Genomic DNA, 16884 nt, shown 5'->3' with positions numbered 1-16884 from the left:
TGAAAACCTGGTTTTTCTGGTCGAGTATCGACTGGTCGGGCAATATCTCTCCTAAGAGTGAATGATCCTAGGTCCTTATTGAAGTTATCACAGTCAAGGTTATACCCCACTTTCTGCAATGCTATGTCGAGTTCTACAAGCACTTCAGCCGCAGCTATGTATTCCTCCTGCCAATGAAATTAATAACTCAATCTAACCATGGTTAGAAAGAGAGTATGTAGATACTAACCATAGAAGCAATCAAATTTTTCGGATGAAGGGAATTCTTTCTAAGCGGTATGATATAGCCCTACTCAAGGGTCAGGAGCATTTTCTGCTTTAATTCACGGTAGTGGATTAAAGTGCTAAAAACATCCCCCTCGTCAGCAAATGCAGCACGGGTCAACGGGTTGTCAAGAGCTGGAGTCTTGAGCAACATCATGTTATCACGAAAATTAGTGTCAACAATGATATTTCCCCATGTTGGGGTTGGCAGGAGTTGGTCTTGCTATAATCCCATTAGTATTATTCTAACTATGGTTAGAAGCTTCACTTACAAGGGTTGTTTTATTGTTGAATTGAGCCATATCACCCCTGAGGCAGTCCGCTTTCTGGTGGGTCACCAGGTTGACGATATTGGCCCAATAAGTCTTAGTAAATTGTTGTAGATAGTCTTTATTTTTTCCCTTATCCAGTAAGTTTATCGGTAATGTCTTGAGCTAGTATTTATTAGCTGAATATTTCTAACATTGGTTAGAAATATTTTACCTCTGTTTCGACCACGGTGTCTCTCCACATAGTCTCCTGTTTAACCTCCTTAAGAATTGTTAGGATGAACTGCCGGGTAATCTCTGTATCTGTATCCTTATTAAGCATGAGTCGCTTAACCTCTGTTGTAAAATGAAAGTATTGTAGTGCGTGATTCGCCCGCTCAGGAAACTTCCATATTAGTTCTACCCATGTTAGAATATGCTTTAGTAGCTGGCAAGTTGGCTTGACTGGATGCTTCTCAAGTTGGGTCTAGTCCGACCTTCTCATTATTAGTATTAAGTAATATTTAACTTTGGTTAGAAAATCACCTACCAACTAGGACACTCCAAGTCACGGTTATGACGAAGTGCATGGAAGATCCTAATGTATTGCTTCTTATCCAACATATCCATGAAGTTAGGCCGACGATGTTCGAAATTAGCTCCACCAATGTGGACTGGTTTAGACAGTTTCGGCAGGGCCTTATTCAATCAATATTTAACCGGGAGGGCAAATGGGCGTTTATGCGGGGTTTTCCCGTCCCAATAATCAGATGTGTTCGGAAAAAATAGAAGACGTAAGTGAAAGTCGGGTCTTCCAGCAGGAAGGGAGAAGATCTTCATAAAATCATTCTTGTGCAGCAGGTTTTCCGATCCCCCAAGGATCTTCGACATGAAATGAAAGTACTTCTTGAATTCGGCGATCCAAATCTAACAATGGTTAGAATAATAATAAGAGAGTGTGCATGAAAACTCACGAAATCAAGTCAAGTTCCCAACATTCTAGTGATCAAGGCCTAATTAAATGTCGCCTCGCCATAGCGAGTCGACACGTAACGAAAACAACTATTCTTCCACGCATCATTACGGAGAATTGGCTTGATTCGAGGGGTGGTATCCAGGGTGATCCTAAATGTTTGATATAGCCAGCTGTTAAATTCAGTCTTGCTTGAAGTTAGTTTCTGCTGATCCTCGGCAGACAGGACATTCTATTTCGATATGACATAATATGCAGTATAACCCTTGGAGTTTTGAAGGCTGACGGGTTTACTATTCGCGCAGAGCGCGGCCAGTAAATTCGAATCCAGATCATCAATAGCATATAAGTCGATTGCCCAGCAATAGTCCTACCGATTGTTAGATAAATTTTGATTTTAACCATGGTTAGAAAATAACTACCTTGACTTCAGGCGCTTGAATTACGTTACTATACTGATCATTTGCCCCTTACTGTGCAAGTTTCGCCTGTTCCTCTAATAACGTAAGAAGTGCCTCGACGCGATGTTGACCATTTCGGAGAACAGGTTGAACCAGCCCGGAATATCTAATAAACAATCCCTAGTTTTATTAGTCCAGTATCACCCAGAAAAAACTAACCATGGTTAGAATCATACCTCGCTGCCTCTACTGACTTTGACTCTATTTTCTACATCCTCCAAAGTCACGCCATCTGCTATATATGACTAAAGAATGCTTGCGAACTCCTCCTTCCGAACAGTCATAGTAAGTCGTGTGCGATTAGAATATTATTAGATTCCGTGTTGGAACGCGCTGACGAGTTAGCGAACTAGACAGTCAGAAATTGTTCGGTTCTATCCTTGCTCAACTAACCACACCTGGTCAAGGCGGCGTATATCAATTATCAAGGTTCCCAGGAAGTGGTCCCCAAGTTTTTCCTGTGTTGTATCTTCAGTTGCAATAAGACCGGTTTAGGGCGCTCGCGATCTAGCCTTGGGAGAGGCAGTCTGCCTCCCGGCACTTTTTAGTGGCATTAGAATCTAACAATGGTTAGATTTAACTGGAAACTACTGATAAGTTCGTGAAAAGATTGCTGGATTTCAGAAATAGGGTTCAGAAACGAAAAACCCAGACACCTAGAAAGAAGAAATCAAAATTACCCTTGACAGGTGAGAGATGGTATCTTAACCCTTCTACATATTCACTACTATATTCACTGATGATAATAATAGAAAATCTAACCATTGTTAGATTTTCCCCTGTTCACGAACCACCTAACCGCCTGATCCTAGTAACCACTCGATCCTAGACTTGATATCTCCTATTCACAGACTACTTCACGAACCGCTTCACGAACCACTTAACCACCTGATCCTAGCCTCCGCTTGATCCTAGCAACCGCCCGATCCTGGCAACCACTCGATCCTAGACTTGATATCTCCTATTCACAGACCACTTCACGAACCGCTTCACGAACCACTTAACCACCTGATCCTAGCCTCCGCTTGATCCTAGCAACCGCCCGATCCTGGCAACCGCTCGATCCTAGTCTTGATATCTCCTATTCACGAACCACTTCACGAACCGCTTCACGAACCACTTAACCACCTGATCCTAGCCTCCGCTTGATCCTAGCAACCGCCCGATCCTGGCAACCACTCGATCCTAGACTTGATATCTCCTATTCACAGACTACTTCACGAACCGCTTCACGAACCACTTAACCACCTGATCCTAGCCTCCACTTGATCCTAGTAACTACTTGAACCTAGCAATCATCTGATCCTAGCCTTAATATCTTCTATTTACAAACTATCTAACTGCCTGATCCTAGCCTCTGCCTAGTAACTATATAATTCTAGTAACTATCTAATCCTTAGAACTACTTAATTCTTAACCCTATTCTAGTACTAACTTAAAATAATATTATAGTATAAAAAATGGGTTGGGTCGGGTTTTCTAACCTATCCTAGTTAAATATTTAGTCTAGCTCTATTTAGTATAGTATCTTACTATAGTAGGTTAGTCCTGTTAATCTCCGGGTTTAATAGGTTAAACCCGCAGAACCCGCCCCAAACCTATTATGGGTTGGTTTAATATTATTAATACCCAAACCCGCTGCGGGTTGGGGTCCGCGAGGCCTTGACCCGCCCCAACCCAACCCGTATGCATGTCTAAGTAATATCACAGGCTAAGGCCAACTACTAGAGATAATAGATTGAATAAGTAGTAGTATCTACAGATATATTTAACTTAGCTAAATAGTATAAGAGCTCAGACCTGCTCTCAGCACCCTCCTTGCTTATATAGGGTGAATAAATCACTACCCCATAAGATAGAGCTGATACCTTTCTCTAATATCTACTAGAAAAGGGAGCCTTTCTTCCAGACTAACTAGAGGAGGGGCTATTATACTAGCTAATAGTTCCGCTAGTAAGACTGACTAAGGAGGACTATTAGATAGTACTCTGCAGCCCTATACTATCTGCTTCTAGAGAGGACGGGCTCACTACTATAGTATAGAGAGAACTCTGGCTAGTCCTTGGTGATTCTATTACTTTACTGTATAAATAATGCCTGGAGGAGGCCTGCTACCCCTAGAGCTTTAAATCTATAAAGATTGTGATGCTACTAAAGCTAGGAAAGAGGGATCTTATCTAGCTAAATTCCTGGAGGCCTATCAGCCTACTCTTAACTTTTAGTAAAGGTCTAGAACGCTTTATAGCACGGTAAATAGTAGTAAAAGTAATCTAGATAAAGCTTCTCTTATTCTATTACTTCAGTACCCTACCTGGCCGCTTGGCAGCAGACCTAGTTCAGGTCCTGGTGTATAAAATAGAGATAGTCTTCTAGTAGAAGAAGATTATCTTACTACTCCTACTTAATATTAAAGAGGTCTTTAATATAGTAGACTACTACCAGCTCCTATCTCACCTGCGTCTCTAGGGGTGGGACAGCGGCCTGATTAATTTAATCTAGCACTGGCTCTCTAACTACTTAGCCTTAGTATAGATTAGGGAATCTATAGCCTTATTACTAGTAAAGAGAGGTCTATTATAAGGCTCCCTGCTCTCTCCAATCCTCTTTCTCCTATATACAGCAAGGGTGGTTAGTACTTTTAAGATTTCCTTCTACTATATGGATGATCTCGGCCTGCTCTTTATCAGAGACACTCTTAAAGAGACTTCCCGGAAGCTATCTGAGGCATACTAAATAATTATTATAATAGGGATAGAATCAGGCCTTCTCTTCTCTATTAAGAAGATAGAGGTTCAGTACTTCTCCAGGTAAAAGAAGATATCTATCCTAATAGTTAAGTTACTAGGGGTAGGCCTAATCCCACCGCCCCCCTATACTTGATGGCTCGGGATCCTGCTAGATATAAAACTTATATTAAGACTATATATCCAGTCAGTATTCAGCCGTGGTAAGCAGCTAGTAATATATCTCCGAGATCTAAATAATACCCAGCGGGGGTGTCCAGTAGCCTCTATGTAAGTAGTAGTTATGTAATGCGTGCTCCTTATAATATTATATAGTGCTGAAGTCTTCTATACTAGTTAAAAATAGTAATAGATTATCTACTCCCTCCAGGCCTTCTTCTGTCTTATAGCCTTGACTATCTTGCCTGTATATAAAATAATACTAATAATAGCCCTGCTCTGAGAGGCAGATCTACCAGACCCTGAATCTCTACTTAACAGTAACTTGAGAAGGGCAGCTACTAGATATTCAGGTCTAGATACCGGCTATCTAATCACGCGGGTGGCAGCTCAGATGAGAACTGGATAAGATACTAGACTTTCTAGAATCCTCTGATTAATACTAATCCTAGTATTAGAATGAGCCTGTATAGAGGCCCTGCTTCTACTACTACACGTGCTCTCTACCCCCCGGGAAGAATATACTCCTGCCCTACTATAGATCTCTGTCTTCTCAGACGGCTTGCAGACTAGCAAGGGTGCTGGCTTTGGATATGCTATCTACTTTAGCCCTATCCTTACTATCCAGGGCCTCGGCCCCGCCGGCCCCCGCACAGAGGTCTATGACGCAGAGCTCATGGGCGTGGTAGAAGGTCTCTGTGAAGTACTGACCCTACTATATATAGTATATACTACTAAGATTGTGATCTTGCTGGATAATCTTACTGCGGCTAGTCTCCTGGCAGATAGCTGATCTACTAGGTATAGATAAGATCTTACAGACATCTTTTAGTAGCTTTATAGCTGGTAGAAGAAGACACCGTTACTCTTAGGCTCTGTAAACAGGCGGGTAGAGATATGCTGGATCCCAGGCCACTCTAGGATTACAGGAAATGAACTAGCAGATAAACTTATAAAGCAGGGTATAGAGCTTAATAGCTCTTATATCTCCTTCTCTCTCTCTTTTTTTATGCGAGAGATAAAATAGCAACTACGCGCAGATTTTTATACAGTATATATTAAGGAGGCACTATAGGGCTATTAGGAACTAGATATTAGATTATATATAAAAGACAGCCGCGCCCAGGAATACAAACTTCCTTGCTAGGTACTAGGCTGGTTGATAGCAGCCTGTACAGGCTATAGAGACTTTACTGCTTATTATAAAAGATTCTAGTACTTGGACTATCTTATAACCTGCTTCTATAGTAAGCTAAAGTTTGCAGCTTATTTCTTCTTCTGCCCGTACACCCGGAAATATTGGCAAAATTAATAGAAACACTTAAAGAATGGCCTGTTAAAGATAATTAACTAGTAGACATGCATATGGGTTGGGTTGGGCCGGGTTGAGGCCTCAGGCGCCCCAACCCGCAGCGGGTTCGGGGATCTGATTAGTCAGCCCAAACCCTCATAGGTTTGGGCCGGGTTAGGGCGGGTTCTACCCAAAATTTCTAAGCTAGACCTAATTCGGATATGATCATCAGTATACTATCTCTTTTAGGAAGGGATTAGTTATGGGTTCAGGACTGGGTTGTACACCCTATAAACCCAAACCCTTCCTAAAAATAGAATTTTTAGAAAATATTAAAATTTTTATATAAAAATCTATATAGAACTAAAAAAATAGATAATTTAAATATTAAAAAATAAGGTCTAGAAAGGTGGTTAGTGGTCACTAGGGGTTCTATGTCAAAATATATATTTTGAAATGGGTTGCCAAGATATTTTTAAAAACCTTAATAAGTCCACTATTATATAATATTTTAGGTTCTAATTAAAAGAAATAGAATATTTAAATATTAATTTAATACAATATATATTAAATTTCTAGAAAATATCTAATTCTAGCTAGATGACGTCATTCCGGAGTTAGTGGGTTAAACCCAAACCCACACGGGTTTTCCTAAATGGGTAAAAACCCGCTGCGGGTTCTAGCTTAGTCATCCCAACCCGGACCCACCTGGATTCGGGCCGGGTCGGGTATAGGATTTCAGGGCGGGTTGTGCATGTCTATTAACTAGTTTCTGGGAACAGCTGCCGGCAGTAAAGAATACAGCTGTATCATGTAAGACTTATCCTTCTTTAAGGATATATACCTAAACTAGGTCTACTAAGAAACTATATAGTATAATAGTCCACACCTCTACTTAAATAAGAGGAGAGGCACCTCCTCTTAGACATGCATATGGGTTGGGTTGGGCCGGGTTGAGGCCTCAGGCGCCCCAACCCGCAGCGGGTTCGGGGATCTGATTAGTCAGCCCAAACCCTCATAGGTTTGGGCCGGGTTAGGGCGGGTTCTACCCAAAATTTCTAAGCTAGACCTAATTCGGATATGATCATCAGTATACTATCTCTTTTAGGAAGGGATTAGTTATGGGTTCAGGACTGGGTTGTACACCCTATAAACCCAAACCCTTCCTAAAAATAGAATTTTTAGAAAATATTAAAATTTTTATATAAAAATCTATATAGAACTAAAAAAATAGATAATTTAAATATTAAAAAATAAGGTCTAGAAAGGTGGTTAGTGGTCACTAGGGGTTCTATGTCAAAATATATATTTTGAAATGGGTTGCCAAGATATTTTTAAAAACCTTAATAAGTCCACTATTATATAATATTTTAGGTTCTAATTAAAAGAAATAGAATATTTAAATATTAATTTAATACAATATATATTAAATTTCTAGAAAATATCTAATTCTAGCTAGATGACGTCATTCCGGAGTTAGTGGGTTAAACCCAAACCCACACGGGTTTTCCTAAATGGGTAAAAACCCGCTGCGGGTTCTAGCTTAGTCATCCCAACCCGGACCCACCTGGATTCGGGCCGGGTCGGGTATAGGATTTCAGGGCGGGTTGTGCATGTCTACCTCCTCTTATTTATAGATAGTCAAACCGGGCTGATGTCCCTAGAGGAGTAGGTTAGGGTAGTACCAGGCTCTTCTCCTATCTCTTCCCAATATATATTATCCAGAGTTGCTACTTCAAGCCTGTATTTAGTTTAGTATAGACCCAGTACACCTTAGATAGCACGTCTGGTTGCCCCTTGGGAGGCCGCAGTCACATGCCACGTGACCGCCGAGTGACGCTAAATAATGAATAATAATAATAATAATAAGTACGGAGAACGGAGAACGGAGTCCTCCGTCGCTTAGAATATTCCGAATATTCGCCCCCAATCTCGTCAATTTCTGGCTTCCGGGCATTGGGAGTGTTGGACTCTCATTGGAAAGACCTCGGAGACCGCCCCAATTAACACTGCCACAGATCGCCATTGGCTGGATTCTGTAATGTTATTCACAGTTGTGCGCTAAACCCTGCATAAAACAGCACAAGCACATGGAATCGTGCAATTCGGCAAAGACGCTCAGGTTCGCGATATAACAGCCTGAACCCCGAGTTTATTTCTCCGATTACCGTACCCCTGTTGGTTTCTCTGCATCATGAGGCTCCTCGATCTCACGGCTGTCGTCGGCATTGCTCTCACTGCTGTCCAGGCACGCAGTCCGCTCGCTACACCCGACCAGCGAGCTCTGGACGCCCTCGCAATCGAGATCTACCAAGACAACGCTTTCGCTGTCCTCAAGGCGGAGGCAAAGGGAGCTTACAAGGTCGCTCATGGATATCCGATCAGCGACGAAGCTTCCTCCAGTCTCGACGAGGCGATTGAGGAATTGACCTTCAGTGCAGTACAAAAGGCTGTGAATACCGACCCGTACTATCCCAAAGTTTACTGGTACGATTCCGGTCCGCGCAGCTGGTTCGACTTGGATGTTCCAGGTGGGCGATATTCCTACGACAACCCGGACTGTGTTTATCGCACCATTCCCATCAGCTCCCAGGCCAACTACGTTGTGACGGGCCACCGGCATACTCCGGGGCCATCGGATGTCAGTTTCTCTCTGATCAGCAATCCCAATTCCCAAAATACGGTGTCGCATCTGTCCGGTGGTGATCTGGTCGTCAACAGCGATGGCTCGTACACCATCACGATTAACAGCACTGCTGCTGATGGCCAGACGAACCATATCCATTCGACCCCTCTGGCGAAGCAGCTTCTAATCCGCAACAACCTTGGGGACTGGCAGACCGAGCAACCAGACAAGCTCACCGTCAAGGTAGTCAGCGATACCGAAGGTCACGATCCGATCAGCAGGAACCAGATCATCGCGGCTGCAAGATGGAACCTACAGGAATCGGTCGCCGACTACGGCGTCGGAGCGCTCGGACTGAAGACAATGCTCAACAAAGTCAATTCACTGGCGAGTCCCAGTCAATCCAGCACGCTGGGTACCCTGACCAGCCAGGCGAGTTCGTTCGGCCATTACAACCTCGCCGCGGATCAGGCCCTCGTCGCGACCGTCACAGCCGGAGACGCGGACTATTTCGTCTTCCCAGCGACAAACCCGTGGATGGTATCGGTCGACCCCGGGAACAGCCAGGTCAGTCTGAACAACGAACAGGCCGCCGCCAATGGCAACGGCACGTACACGTTCGTGGTGTCTCTCGCGGATCCGGGTGTTTACAACTGGATCAACACGACCGGGCTGCATGAAGGCACAATTATGGTCCGCTGGCAGGGGCTGGATGCCTCGGGTTCGTCTCCGGATTCGCTTTCAGTGGTGACACAATTGGTGCAGCTGGCGGACTTGCGGTCGGCGCTGCCCGAGGAGACTCGCTATGTCACGGCGGGGGAGCGGGAAGCGCAGATTGAGCAGCGGGCGAAGGCATACAGCAGTCGAACCATCACCATTTGATAAGAGATAGATAGACAATGGATGAGCAGTCATAGACAGTAAACAAAGAATAAAGAATACGAATGGAGAATGAAAACAAAGAATGAAAACAAAGAAGGGTGGTCATGTGACAATGCATTCGGCTGTCACCTGAGATCAGCCAATGACAGCCAGCAAGCGGAGCCGGTTCATCCCGGTAGTGATCCGATCGGGCCTAGTCACTAGGCTGATGCTTCCACCAGATCAAGCCTACTGAAGAATGAAGAATCTACCAAGGTTATGATTACCACGGGTCTGAGCTGATGCGTGGTTCTTCCATCGGCATGGCATCACTCACAACGTGGCTTTCCCCCCGCTGGCGATGGTGTCTGTGCATTGCCCCCGCCTGTCTGCTTCTGCTGTTTCTGTACCTCTCGTCCCAACCTTCCACGCCAGGCACCTTGGCCGTTCCAGTGTCAGACTCGCCAGATCCTCAACCAGCCGCAAACTCTTCACAATCCCTTCTGAGTCCCGTCGGTGCCGGAAACTCAACGTTAGGTGTAAGTTTCCTGCTATTCGCCGGCCACATACCACTAATTCCTGACTGCTCTGCGACAGTTCGAAGCCATCCTCGCTCTCTCCCCCTATTCCTCTTGGCGAACACGAGGACTCCAGGCAGCCGCCAACGCCACCGGACTTGATATCCAAATCCCTCCGCAGCCTCCCATCCATGCCGATATAGTCACTGCTTTCACCGGCCTGGGAAGCGAAGACAGAGCTCACCCCAATCCAGGTTCCGCCCAGGCCTGGATAGCACATCTCAATCTCATCGAACACATCATCCAGTCTGATCTGGAATCGGCTCTAGTTATTGAGGATGACGTCGACTGGGACGTCTCCATCCGCGAACAAATGGTTGGCGTTGCGCAGGCCGTCCGCCAACTGACCAAGGCCCCCGAGGCCGACGCCGAAATCGTGCCGTACGGCCGGTCTTGGGATGTCCTCTGGCTCGGCTCCTGCAATGAGGCCTGGAACCCAGACGTCGAGTCGGTCTATATCAACGATCCCACCGTGTGTCCTGCTGAGTCGTACGCTGGCAACGTCCAGGGCATCAGTTCCTTACCCAAGGGCCAGCGCGTTGCATTTCATTCCCGTATGCCCATCTGCTCCTTTGCCTATGCACTGAGCCGACAGGGGGCAAGAAATGTACTGCTGGATATTGGCGCGGGAAATGATGAAGCCTTTGATATCGCCTTGATGAACGGCTGCCGGGAGCGAGGCCTGAACTGCATCACGATCTTCCCGGAGTTATTCCACCACTATGTACCTTCGGAGAAGCTCGGCGGTACGAGCCTTGTCAATTCGCAGGACAAGGACGGTAACAAGGTAGAAATCGAGGTTGAAATGGGACAAACGGAGAATATAATGGAGAGCGCACGGTGTAAAGCCTTATGGGGGAAGCCGTGCCTCCCCCAAAAACCCACAGAAGATGTACAAAGTATATAATAGGCATAGCTTCTTAATAGTTGAATACCCCTTGCAGCGATCAAGAATCATCGATCGACCAGATGAACCAGAGCCCAGACTGCAGTTTTATACTATGGACCCACATTCTTTCATGAATTCCGGTTCAAGTTGGGGCCGGATATCAGGTCCACTGTGGCTCTGTGGGTGTTGACTCATGAGGCAGTGCAGGCGCCTATCCAACTGCTTAGTATAAGTAGCAACCTAACTATACTCATTTTCTGGTAGATTAATTAACATCTCAGCTCACTAGCCATGACAGACGCCTGCACCGCCTTTCTTCACGCCTGGTCCAGCGCAGACGACGTCCCAACCAGCTCTGGCGCCTCTCCAGCCCTGGTTTCGGCCTTCACGAAGCTGCTAACAGATCCCACAATCCCAGCAGCCGATGTAGTCAACGAAGCCCTCACTCCGCTGCCCCGAGAGAATGGGTTCGACCCTCAGCCGTCACCCCCCAACCCGGATATTGTCCTTAGCATGCTCATAGACGCCGCCGAGCATCTAACAGAGATGACCGACCGCCTGTGGAGGCGCATCCCAGCGGGGAATACAAAGAGCTCGTTGGGCTAGCAATGTTTATAGACGAGTTTTCATGGCACTGTACGTCTCTCCTCTGGTTTAGTAAATCGTACTTGTCTGCATATTAATGACAACAGCGTATTCCCGGCACCAAGACCGGCAGCTTTGGTTCAACCTAAACGCGTACTGCGCGAAGATGGCAGCAATCGGACTCCCCACTCCGTCACACATCCACCGCGGTGGTCGCGTGCTGCGGAAGGCCCTCGAGACGAACTGGGGACAGGGCGAACTCACAAATCTAGACGGATACGTGCCGGCTGCAACTATCTGGATCCGTGAATGCGGGTCGCGCATGTACCAGGAACGGGGGGAGCTGGAGAAGGTCCCGGGGTCGAAATGGAAGGGTCCAGGGATGTGGTCGAGGGAGCGATGGGGGTACTGGAAGACCAGGCTTGAATGGGTGACGAGTGTTAAGATTCTGAAGCAGAGTACGCGGGGGGGTGCGAGGGAGGCTGTCGAGCGGATGAGTGATATCGAAGAGCGATTTGCCTGATTATATATACTATTCTGATACGTCATTTGTTTTGGTAAAGCAGCAGTTCGACATTTATATATTTCTAACCGATTTACTTCTGCCGCGTAACACCCACCAATCTTCTAACAAACAAAACCATTTCGACCACAAATCAAGCAAAACACTAAGCAAGACGTTTTGTTTATTTAATATGCTGTTGAGCGAAAATTCAAAAAAATTCAAAAATAAAAAAGAAAGCCCAACGCGGGGCTCGAACCCGCAGCCTTGAGATTAAGAGTCTCACGCTCTACCGATTGAGCTAGCCAGGCTAGTTGGTATTTGCGAGGACAGATTCTGACATCATAGGCGGCCGTTAGCACAAGACGCGAGGAATTGATACCAATCCAGCCGAGTGAGTGTGAGGGTGGTCTGCTACCAGGAGCTCCTGTCCGGCTCCTATGGCTGCTCCTGGAAGATGCTGGTTTCTTGATCCAGAACCCACTTGCCCTTCGGGTCCTGGCAGACAAAGGCCGAAGTATGGTGGATGACTGCCTGCTCCAGGGGCGCAGTCTGAACAGAGGGCCAGCCCTAAAGTCATTCCATCCAGCAACTCTGGCAGGCTCGAAAGCCAGGGCGATCTGGTCCAGGGCATCTACAGATAGAGTTGGGGGGATGAGTCTGGGACAACGCACAGACAGCCAAGGAACTGATGGTGCGTCTTGGCTTTTTTTCTTTGTTCTTTCTTTGTTCTTTGTTTGTGCTTTTACAAAGAGCCTGTCAACCGCCGTGTCGAAGAAAGAACCAGACTGGCTCATGAATCCTCTAGTACAGCCACTGAGCTGCTACGACGGCATGCCTCATGCTCCTGGTGCCCGCAGATCGTCGACTTATTTAAGGGATGGCTGCCCGAGAGAAACACTTACTCGTAAATCATCATCATGGCGACTGACAAGCTCACTGTCCACCTTCCCGGCGGTGCGATCCTAGCTAGACACCAGGAAAACCTCGTTCATGCCAGGGGTATCAGATATGCACACGCCAAGCGGTTTCAGAGACCCCAGTCCGTGCCAGACTGGGACGAAATCCAGGATTGCACACAGCGTGCTTCAGTATGCCCCCAGAATACTTCCCACCCAGTACGGGGTACCGGGGTTCTGGATGGAAACAGGGAGCAGAGTGAAGACTGCCTGCACGTCAGTGTTGTGGCTCCGACGTCAGTGCAAGCAGCACCTGTCATGGCCTTTTTACCTGGCGGTGGCTATACTTTATGGGGTGGTGATATTGACGCTTTCATCCCCCACGGCCTGGCCAGGAAAGGCGTTGTTGTTGTTACCATCACATACAGACTTGGGATTTTTGGCTATCTCCCCATTCCAAATTTGGCCCCAGCAAACCTTGGGCTGCTCGATCAAATAGAAGCACTGCGCTGGATCCAGAAAAACATTGCAGCATTCGGTGGCGACCCAGAAAATGTCACCGTCTTCGGCCAGTCCGCTGGCGCCGACGCAATATACTGTCTTTTGGTGGCCGACAATACCGACGAGCTCTTCCATCGGGCAATACTACAGAGCCCGCCGCTTGGTCGCCTATATGACGAGAACCGTGACGAGGCAACTCGTGCCATGTCTCAACACGCGAGCAACGCGCTGTCTCATACGGACCTGGCAGTGGCCCCTGTATCCCACCTCCTCGACCTGCAAAAGCAGCTGCCACGCGTCTCCAGATCTGTCTCGCCAACCCTTCTCCCATTTCGTCCTCTATTTGGCGAGTACCCATTGCCGCCTGAAAGCCTCCACTCTGATCGCTTCATCTCTGCTGCCCGGGGCAAACTAGTATTCCTGGGATATACCGCAGACGAGATTACTTCCTTCACGCACATGGACCCGAGGAAGTCATACCTTTACAACCTCTTCCATGGGGAAACCGATCGCCTGCTTCAGCGTACCTCGACGGTACTTGGCAGGAGGCTGCCCAGTTCTGAGGTCCGGTGGTACCCTAAGGGAAATAACAAGCTTAAAGCAACACACTGCATAGATCTGCCGTTCCTCCTAGGTGACTGGTCTGCATGGGAACATGCGCCAATGCTTCAGGGAGCCGACGCCGAGAAGATCGTCGAGAAAGTAGGCATTGCCGTGAAAAATTTATGGGTTGCGTTTGCTCGCGGGGAGGATCTGGGTGGCAGGAAATACATTATTGATGGGAGCTTCCATTTCCCTTGATAAGTCATCTTAGCAAGATAAATATGTCTGGTTTGCATTAAGTAGTCTATACAGTGAACAACGTTTTCAAAGATATATTCAGTACAGCTCGTCATCCAACATATGCAACACACTTGATTTCCACCAGAATCTCCTCCCGCGGCAGCGCTCGCACTTCCACGGTTGTCCGGGCTGGCGCAGTCGCAGGATCAGACCAAACCCGATTCCACTCCTCGTTCATCCCAGTATAGTCGTCCTTGAGGTTGGTCAAAAACACCGTCGCATCGATGACGTCTCGAATCGTCGCCCGGTTGTCGGTGGCGCCTTGGATGATAGCGTCGATGTTCGAGAGAACGGCCGCAGTCTGCAGCCTGATGTCAAGATCAAGCGAGGTATTACCGGCAGCATTTTGTGTCTGAGTGGCGCCGACGAATGTCCCGTCGCCGCGCCGTGAGGAGGTGCCTGAGATGTAGATATATGAATCCTTTCCGTCGCGGGATCGGACTATGCGGGCGTGTGGATAGTTGGCCAGCCCTTGGGCATGAGCTGACGGGCGAAAATACGGTGTACTCTGGGACATGGTTTATCGAGGAGTAGCTGCTATTGATCGTGGTGAGGTGTTGAGTGGACGGCAGTTGATGTATAGAGTGAGTGATGTTGACTCTTAATAGCAGTCGGGCAGATCCGGGTTGCTCGCCCAATCACGGATGTTTCCGTGGTGAGTCAGCAGTTTATGCACAGGCAGAGTTATGCCGGGTGCTTCCGTCTTATACTTTATGAACACAGCTGGAATTGGATTATGATGGTATAGACATATTTTGTTTATATTGACTACATATGGAGAGTACGGACATTGGTAAAGACATCACGACTGTGGGCGCCTCCCTCTCGCCCCATGCCAGATGCCTTCATGCCTCCGAATGCTGTGCCCAGTTCACGCACCAGCCAGCAGTTCACCCAGACCAGGCCGGCATCAATCCGTTCTCCAACTCGGCGCATCCGCGAGAGATCGTTAGTCAAGAGGACGCTGGCCAGGCCGTTAGGGTTGTCATTTGCCAATGAAATCGCCTCTTGTTCGGTCCTGAAGGGAGCGACAGTGACAACGGGCCCAAATATCTCTTCTCGCATAATGCAACTATCAGCCCCAACACGACCGAGAATCGTCGGAGTGATCCAGAAGCCATGCTGTGGAACCATATCAGGCACTTCTCCAGTGTGGAAGGTTGCCATTTTCTCCTGTGCCTGCAACAAATAGGACCGAACCTTAGCATAATGCTGCAGCGAGACAACAGGCCCAACCGTTTCACCACACACGTAGTACGTTTGAACATGGTCCACAAGCGCAGCCAGGAAGTCTACATAAATAGCTTGGTGGACGTAGATACGCGAACCACATAAGCAGATCTGGCCGCTGTTCTCAAAAGCAGCACGGGCAGCCAGAGGCACCGCGTGAGCCAAGTCGACATCATCGAAGACCAGCGTTGGATTCTTCCCGCCGAGCTCAAGAGACAAATGCTTGCCTATATCACTCGCAGTGTCCTGTCGGATGCGGATTCCTGTGCTTGTGCTTCCTGTAAACGACACTCCGCGTACACGGGGCGACTTCACGAGCGCTGAACCTGCACCGGGACCATCACCAAAAACAATATTCATGACGCCAGACGGCAGTCCAGCACGCTTGAAAGCTTCACCCAGTACTGAAAAGATGAACAATCAGAGGGAGACAGTTACTGCTGCGGGGATCACACATACAAAAGGCAGTCACGCTGGTTACCTCGCTTGGTTTCGCTACGCCGGTACAGCCAAATGCGAGACAGGGTGCGATTTTCCATGTCAGGAGATAAAGGGGCATGTTCCATGGCGAGATAAGCGCAAACACACCGACAGCTGATCTGTGTTCGTATGTTAGGGTAGAGGACCCCTGGCCATCGGCAAAGCGCACCGCGCCCTCGTCATGAAGGATATATGTTGCAAAATATCTGAGATAGCATACTTAACATCTAATCTCGCCTGACAGGACCCAAAATTTGATTTAATGGGGAAAAAGAGAGAAAACCAACCGGAAATTCGAAATAGCACGGTCAACCTCAACTCGAGCCCGAGATAGTGTCTTTCCCTGATCGATGCTCTCCCAAACCGCAAAGAGCTCCTTGTTCTCGCTCAAGATGACAGCAACCTGCAGCAGGATATTTGACCTCTCCGTCCGCGAAGTTTGCGACCAAGATGGGAATGCTCTCGCTGCAGCATCCACCGCGCGCTCTACATCAGCTGGCGTACTGCGAGGGACATGCGCCAAAACGTCACCAGAGCAAGGATTGAAAGACTCAATCCATTGACCCTGTTCCAAATGTGTAAAGAACTGGTTGTCGATAAAGTTGTGTAGACGTAGAGGGGTGTCTGGATTGCTGCCCAAATAGTCATTGGCGCTTTCCACGGTATCCAGAGCCCAAACTGTAGAAATAGTATCCATGATGGAGATGGCTGAAAACACTTATCCTGGAGAAGACTACGTGGGAATGACAA

At 47.4% G+C, this 16884-nt stretch overlaps 8 protein-coding genes and 1 non-coding gene across 9 annotated transcripts; 5 read left to right on the top strand and 4 right to left on the bottom strand.

Moving 5' to 3' along the window:
- Positions 1-289: 289 nt before the first annotated feature.
- APUU_51632S (uncharacterized protein) lies at positions 290-855 on the bottom strand (the record flags this gene model as incomplete). The annotated part of the gene is made up of 3 exons (XM_041706761.1): positions 290-487; positions 537-698; positions 748-855. The coding sequence occupies 3 exons, from the start codon at positions 853-855 to the stop codon at positions 290-292; spliced, it is 468 nt and encodes a 155-aa protein (XP_041559115.1).
- Positions 856-8334: 7479 nt separating this feature from the next.
- On the top strand, positions 8335-9648 carry APUU_51631A (uncharacterized protein; the record flags this gene model as incomplete). Its single annotated transcript, XM_041706760.1, has 1 exon — positions 8335-9648. The coding sequence occupies one exon, from the start codon at positions 8335-8337 to the stop codon at positions 9646-9648; it is 1314 nt and encodes a 437-aa protein (XP_041559114.1).
- Positions 9649-9950: 302 nt separating this feature from the next.
- Positions 9951-11112, top strand: APUU_51630A (uncharacterized protein; the record flags this gene model as incomplete). Its single annotated transcript, XM_041706759.1, has 2 exons — positions 9951-10166; positions 10225-11112. The coding sequence occupies 2 exons, from the start codon at positions 9951-9953 to the stop codon at positions 11110-11112; spliced, it is 1104 nt and encodes a 367-aa protein (XP_041559113.1).
- A 273-nt stretch (positions 11113-11385) lies between these two features.
- Positions 11386-11700, top strand: APUU_51629A (uncharacterized protein; the record flags this gene model as incomplete). The annotated part of the gene is made up of 1 exon (XM_041706758.1): positions 11386-11700. One exon carries the CDS (start codon positions 11386-11388, stop codon positions 11698-11700), a length of 315 nt encoding a protein of 104 aa, XP_041559112.1.
- A 145-nt stretch (positions 11701-11845) lies between these two features.
- Positions 11846-12202, top strand: APUU_51628A (uncharacterized protein; the record flags this gene model as incomplete). Its single annotated transcript, XM_041706757.1, has 1 exon — positions 11846-12202. One exon carries the CDS (start codon positions 11846-11848, stop codon positions 12200-12202), a length of 357 nt encoding a protein of 118 aa, XP_041559111.1.
- Positions 12203-12419: 217 nt separating this feature from the next.
- Positions 12420-12492, bottom strand: APUU_t50031S. Its single transcript has one exon. It is a non-coding gene; the product is annotated as a tRNA-Lys (tRNA).
- Positions 12493-13101: 609 nt separating this feature from the next.
- On the top strand, positions 13102-14382 carry APUU_51627A (uncharacterized protein; the record flags this gene model as incomplete). The annotated part of the gene is made up of 1 exon (XM_041706756.1): positions 13102-14382. One exon carries the CDS (start codon positions 13102-13104, stop codon positions 14380-14382), a length of 1281 nt encoding a protein of 426 aa, XP_041559110.1.
- A 91-nt stretch (positions 14383-14473) lies between these two features.
- Positions 14474-14941, bottom strand: APUU_51626S (RidA family protein; the record flags this gene model as incomplete). The annotated part of the gene is made up of 1 exon (XM_041706755.1): positions 14474-14941. One exon carries the CDS (start codon positions 14939-14941, stop codon positions 14474-14476), a length of 468 nt encoding a protein of 155 aa, XP_041559109.1.
- A 251-nt stretch (positions 14942-15192) lies between these two features.
- Positions 15193-16831, bottom strand: APUU_51625S (aldehyde dehydrogenase; the record flags this gene model as incomplete). The annotated part of the gene is made up of 3 exons (XM_041706754.1): positions 15193-16058; positions 16114-16340; positions 16422-16831. The coding sequence occupies 3 exons, from the start codon at positions 16829-16831 to the stop codon at positions 15193-15195; spliced, it is 1503 nt and encodes a 500-aa protein (XP_041559108.1).
- Positions 16832-16884: the final 53 nt, after the last annotated feature.

This window comes from Aspergillus puulaauensis, chromosome 5 (assembly GCF_016861865.1).
Source record: "Aspergillus puulaauensis MK2 DNA, chromosome 5, nearly complete sequence".
Classification (NCBI taxonomy): Eukaryota; Fungi; Ascomycota; class Eurotiomycetes; order Eurotiales; family Aspergillaceae; genus Aspergillus; species Aspergillus puulaauensis.
The sequence above is the reverse complement of the archived record's forward strand: the minus strand, read 5'-3'. Positions and strand labels throughout refer to the sequence as shown.